Genomic DNA, 6,533 nt, shown 5'->3' on the forward strand with positions numbered 1-6,533 from the left:
CATATTACAACATATTATGCGATCAGTTCCTATTCTCTCACAGTACTGTAATCAAATAAGTAACACTGATATACATCTTTGACTTGCGTAGTTTTTTTCAAAGAACATAAAATAACCTCCAAAGACTTTTTTATTATGCTTTCTCACCAAAGCATTAAATGATTAAATACTAATTAAATATGAACATTCAATGGAGGTAGGGCTGTAACTAAATGAGAGGGGGGACGGCTGTTACACTGTGTAACTTACACATAAAAAGAGTGAGAGTCAAACATTACCAGCAATAAAAGTGAAGTGATCAGAGGCAAAAAGCAGAACACATAAAAAGCGTAATGCAAAATATCCATTCAACAAACTAGTAATTCTTTTCTAAATCACCAACATCTCACACATATGGTCTCACAATTTGCATAAGTACATTCAACAAACTAGTAATTCTTTTCTAAATCACCAACATCTCACACACATGGTCTCACAATTTGCACAAGTACATAATCAGATTCACAGCAGTGCACACCCGCACATTGATACAATACATATTATTTCACAAAGAGAACAAAAACTCAGAAATGAGGAGAGGAACAAATAAGGATCACCACCAGCAGGGAGTCTCTCATGGTCACCCAGATGAAAAGCTTAAATGCGATTTGACAAGTTCTAGAATGGCTTGGGAACATTACTAATTCCTTGAGAACACGAACCATCTCTTTTGAAATTACCTAAGTTGTGAATAGTTAAAATATTTTCGCTTTAAAAGTTTGACAAGTCCTTCATCAACATCAACATCAATATCATCACAGAAAAGTTGCCATGCCTCTGCAGCCTTTGCATTCTCAAGTTTTTTCTGCTTGAGAAATTTCACAAATCCTTTAACATCAAAATCTGTATCACCACTCTTCAAAAGTTCCTTTACCTTTGCAACCTTTGCTTTCTCAAGTTTCTTTTGCTTGAAAAATTTGACGAGTCCTGCGAGAACAACATCATCACTATTACCACTACTCTTCAAAAGTTCCTCTGCAATTTCAGCTGGGGTAACCTCTACATTCTCCAACAATCCTTCAATCTCTCTATAGAGTTGGTGGTCACCATTGATATCCAGATAATTAGAAGTCAACAGCTTGAACCCATCCATGGTGCAGTATGACATGTGCACGTGCAAGTCCATGCGCCCTGGGCGCAACAAAGCAGGATCAAGCCGATCCTTATGATTGGTGGTGAGCACAATAATTCGCTCATCTCCACAGCTCGACCATAATCCATCTATGATGTTCAATAAACCCGATAGTGTGAACTGAAAAAATAACATGAACGTAAATATTGGTAGATGAAATCATAAGATAATGTCATTTGCATCGGTAGTGTCATAGTGGTCATGGTTGTTGACATAGTCAATACACTAACTCTAATTTCCATGAGATTTAAGAGAGATAATTGGAAGGAAATCTTTTTACCATTTTTTTTTTGGAAACATACTAATTCTCAAACTGAAACCGGATGTTACATGTATCTAATGGTAGGAAAATTTTTCTTCCAGGGCAGAAACTAACTAGACTCATTGAGCTAAATATCTCATAAAAATTATAGTTAAATCTAACAAAAACAAACTCGCATACTTATTTTGTCATTGAAAAATGAATAACAGGTCCTAAAACTGATACCTAAATCAACAAAGTAAAATGAGTGGCAGTCAATTATATAGCTAAATAGAGATATTGTCAAAAGTAAAGTGCTACTTATATTTGCATTATACTCCAAAAAAATCTATTCAATTGATTAAGAGAAATTTCAATTATAACACTTTTTCCTATTAAAAAAGGTTATAATTGAAACTCAGTGTAATCATTTATAATCCATTTCGATCTAATAAACATTCAATGTAAGACTTTTTATTTATTTATTTATTTTTATACATCATTCAATTAAATCCATGTAAGAATCACACAAAAACTGACCAAAGTGTATAATTATTAGACAATGTGATTCTTACATGAATTTAATTGAATAAGTGTGTATTGTTGGGATATGTATGGAGCCAATAAGTATATTGGAGTAATTGTAAACTAGTTTTTATGAGAATTAAAAATGCTAACCAACTCATCACGTCGCTCTGGATCATTCAACTCTGCAGCAGCGCCATCTATATCCTCAATTACCAGTATTGAACGATTAGATGTAGAAAGCAAAATTTTTCTCAACTGCAAATCAGACAACCTACAGGAAAGGTTCAAATCATAGATATTATACTTGAGATAATTAGCCATGGCAGCAATCAAGCTTGATTTACCGGTACCCGGAGGGCCATAAATCAAATACCCTCGCTTCCATGCCTTGCCAACTTTCTTATACAACTCCTTCCTTCTAACAAACCTGTCCAAATCATCCTTGACCATCTTCTTCAGCTCTGGTTCCATTGCCAGCTTCTCAAATGTAGCTGGATGTTCAAGATTAACAGACCTCCATGCACAACCATCAAGACAGCCAGATTCACAGCTATAAAGCTTTACCATCTCTTCTTCTTTTTTAATAGTCTCAGAACGTCTTATTATTTCAGGAAAATAAGACTCTCGCACAATCTCTTTGAATTTTTTCTCAAAGGAAAGCTCAAAAAATACCTGACGATTTTGCTTGGTGAGATCTCCTTTTTCCATAAGCTTCCATTTGAGCTCAATGTTTCCAAAGCGATCAAGAACCTCTTGACCCATTGCAATATCAAAGGTTGGTTTCTTTTGCCTAATGGTTTTGCTTGCTTCGAGACATTTTGTTGAATCACTAGTAACCTTGGTACGTAGGTAGGTTGTGGCAGCTTCAAAGATTTCATTTCTATCGAGATCACATTTCTCTTTAATAATGAAAGTGAATCGACGCCTAAAGATGGCGAAGAGATAATCGCGGATTACAGGAGGCATGAGTTCTTTTACTACGGAACTTACTAGCATCACAAAAGCAGCTGAGAGCAATGATGGAAGCAACTCTTTGAGAGAAAACATGGTTTGAAAGTACAGGTATCTACCAATCACCTCTTCCAAATCCTGTAAAAATGAGAACAATGTGGTCAATGAATATGACAATTTTTTTATGACTTGAGGGCCGCAATGTAGGAGTTCGGACACCAAGTATTTCTTGGTTTTGTTAATTTGTTTATGCAATATGGTTAATTATGAAAATTTTTAGCCACTTCACACAGCTTAATTTCACTCTCTGCATGTTTCGCTCTATTGCATTTACATCCCTTTTTATAGACCAGCTGCATGCGTCACTGCTAGTCCTGAGCTTGTCTCGCAAGGCTAAGGCAATTGATAAGAAACTTTTAACATGAATGACGCGGTTTCGTAACTCATTCTATTTAGTTTTACATAGTTAAGGAAATAAGACATAACTCTTGTTTATAGTTAGATTTTAGTCCAAACTTTCATTCATTATTGTTGATTACTCCACCTCCTGTGTTGTTAAATGGTTCTTGAGCAACTATATAGTAAATTAGTAATATATAGAGTGACTTCGTTAACAATTTTCCTGTTTTATTGGTTCCTAACCCGTGCATGCATGAAAATAACTGAATTTGAAGAAAATATCATTATATTTGATCTGGATAGTAAATGCATAAAATAGATTTCTATCTAATTAATTAACATAGAAATCGTTAAAAGAAAAATTATAGTCACAATAGTAGTAACACTATAACTAAAAGATGCACAAAAAAGAATGGAATAATATCGGTGGCCAATATTAGATCACGTTTGGTAACGGTATTTAAACAATAAAAATTGTTTAAATATTAAAACACATATTTTTATACATTTTTTTACTCATTTATAATTTTACAAAATATAAATATTACTAAAAATCTTGGCAAATGACATTTAATAACCAAGAAAGGCCACGCTTAAACACCATTACCAGTGTTCGTCTCTCTCACTCAGTCTATCACTCAGAAAAGAATAATTTCCTCTCTCAGCCAGTCAAAAACGGACACGCTTAGCACCAATTTTCAAAAGCAAAAGACTGTTCTGGTAGGCAGCAACTGAGCAAGGCAAAAGCCCAAATGTTCAATTATGAGCTAGTCATTTCCACCGACAAAAGTCTTTTACTTTTGGAATATTATTGTACTACAAACACGCTGAAGGTAAAAAGGAGAAAATGCTGAAAAGTATAAAGATAGTTAGACTTTTTTAACATTTCAGAACAGCTTTTGAGGCGCCACCGAATTAGAATTGGTATAGGGTGACCACAATATTCTTTTTTAGCATGAGTTTGTTTCGGCTTTTTATAAAACTAGTCGTAAGCTCGTGCGGTGCGCGTGATAGTTTTTTAGATAAAATATTATTTTAGTCTCTAGACTTTATAAAGTTTTTTTTTTTTTTTTACATAGTTTTATCATATTTTTCATAATTTTATCTATAACATTTTTTACCATTATCATATATTTATTGGTTGATGATTTGCATAACATAGACATTAAATAAGAGGTAGAACCATTCAATAATTTTTTTTAAGTCATGGTGTATGAAGATTATGATTTTATATATATATATATATATATATATTATATATAATCCCTAGTTATAATTTGATTAGTTTTAAGTTTAAATTTTATTATTATATTTAATTGTTGATTTTATTGCACTATAAAGTTTTCAATGTCCTCTGTATAGTCATCTCTATTTTATTTTTTACTCTTCTTTACCACTTTTTATTTTCCAAATAACAATTATTAATTAATGTTCGATTTCATTTCTTTTTTTCTTCCTTCATTTATTTTTTATTTTTATTTTATGTTCCTTTGCTAGTTGTAAATTTTATGATTATCAATAAGAAATAGATATCATGGATGGCTTAAATAGTTATAAATGTAGTTACGTTGGTGGTATGTTAAAAAGTTTTTTTTTTTTTCCTTCTAAATTTTCAAGAAAATATGAAAGACATTTCTCTAGTTTGGTCTCAATCAATTAAGATATCCACAATATATTAACGGAAGTAATAATAAGCCTAAATTTTTTTAATGTATGAAGTGGTTAGGTTTGTGGTATGTCAAAGGTTAAAAAAAAAAAAAAAAATAATTCCAAAGAAATGTAAAAGGCCTTTTTTTGAAAAAAGAAATTGTGACTTTTTGAATTGTAAAAATATGATTGTTTTAATTACCTTGCTTATAGATTTCATTATTAAGTAATAAACATCTAAATTAAAGTAGATGAATATATAAATACAAAATTATATGTAAAGTTACAACTGCATAAGATAAATATGTATATATATATATATTTTATTATTATTCATGAATCATTATTTCATTGTTTACTTATAAATATCTAAATTAAAGTTTTTTTTTTGAAAGAAAAATCTAAATTAAATATATGAATGTGTACAGGTAAAATTATATGAAAAATTAAAACTACCTAAGATGAACGTTTAACCACTTGTAGATGTGTATTTTTGAAGACTAAAAGTATACACAATTGCCTTGCAAATCATCAAATTTGTTAGCTTTACAAAACATATATTTCATATTGCAAAATACTTTACATGAACTCCTCTTTTATGACAAACTTTTTTTTTCTTCTTGCCGAAACAACTTAAGAATATTAAGACTTAAGTTAACACATGTGGTAGTTGTAAAACACGTCAATGATATGAAATATAGAAAAAGCATTTTTATATGTAATATAAACATTTTTTTTCTCAATATTTTATGTAACTTTTCCCATAAGATCAATATTGTTGGCATCCTTTAAAGATTATACATAATATATAGGCCTAGACACATTCAAAGGGTGCTATCTAAATTATTTGACCCTTTATCACACAAATATATTGATTCCCCTAATGTATGGTAAAGGAAGGCAGGTTTGTGTCTAGCCATTTTCTTGATTTGTGCCGCATAATTTAATAGTATGGAGGATGTAACTGGATTCAAATGTTGAATAAAATAAGATAAGAGAAAAAAAGAGTAAAAATAAACTATATAGCAATAAACATCAAATTATCCAAGTTATTCTATGTAATATAATAACATTATATTATTATATAGTACTATATGTATAATGCAGTAGGATAATATTTAATCAAATAGAATATAAAAGATAACATCTTAAAATACAAAACTAAATTGCATGAACCCAAAATAGAATTCTAATTAACACAAAAATTCATCAACCTAAAGGATTGATGCAATGAAAATAAAATATAAAAAAAAAAATCAAACAAAAAATGAAAAACAAATTGAGAGAGAGAGAGAGAGAGAGAGAGGTAACCTTTTTGTGTAGAAAACTATGCATAGAATGAAAAGAGAAATTTCAAATTTATAGTAAGATGTTAAGAATAAGAAGAGTCAAAATAAAGGAAAACAAAAAGGTAGAGAAAGAATGATATTAAAGAAGAAAGTAGTGGGGAGATGAAGAGGTAAAAGGGATGGAGAGTTTTGGAAAATTAATAATAAAAATAATGGTTCAAAGATATTTAAATTTTTCAATAATGGAGTTTTTAAGTCATCTTAAATGAGAAAATGTTTAAGAAATATATAAAACAAAAATTAGAAA

General features: G+C 30.3%; 1 protein-coding gene across 2 annotated transcripts; it reads right to left on the reverse strand.

Moving 5' to 3' along the window:
• Window positions 1–316: 316 nt before the first annotated feature.
• LOC111999785 (AAA-ATPase At3g50940-like) lies at window positions 317–3,259 on the reverse strand. 2 transcript variants are annotated; one of them, XM_065779777.1, is made up of 3 exons: window positions 2,368–3,259; window positions 2,091–2,211; window positions 317–1,291 (listed from the first exon to the last, which is right to left on the reverse strand). In XM_065779777.1, the coding sequence occupies exons 1-3, from the start codon at window positions 2,985–2,987 to the stop codon at window positions 716–718; spliced, it is 1,317 nt and encodes a 438-aa protein (XP_065635849.1). In that variant the 5' UTR covers window positions 2,988–3,259; the 3' UTR covers window positions 317–715. The 2 variants fall into 2 exon arrangements, with proteins under 2 accessions (XP_065635849.1, XP_065635847.1); XM_065779775.1 differs by having other exon boundaries at window positions 2,091–3,256.
• Between the last annotated feature and the right edge of the window lie 3,274 nt (window positions 3,260–6,533).

Source organism: Quercus suber, unplaced genomic scaffold (genome assembly GCF_002906115.3).
Source record: "Quercus suber isolate HL8 unplaced genomic scaffold, Cork oak 2.0 scaffold_217, whole genome shotgun sequence".
Classification (NCBI taxonomy): domain Eukaryota; kingdom Viridiplantae; phylum Streptophyta; class Magnoliopsida; order Fagales; family Fagaceae; genus Quercus; species Quercus suber.

Coding starts and splice junctions, on each gene's coding strand:
- LOC111999785 (XM_065779775.1), bottom strand. CDS start 2,987: ATGTTTTCTCTCAAAGAGTTGCTTCCATCATTGCTCTCAGCTGCTTTT. Junction 1,292..2,090: donor CAGAGCGACGTGATGAGTTG/GTTAGCATTTTT, acceptor TTATTTTTTCAG/TTCACACTATCGGGTTTATT.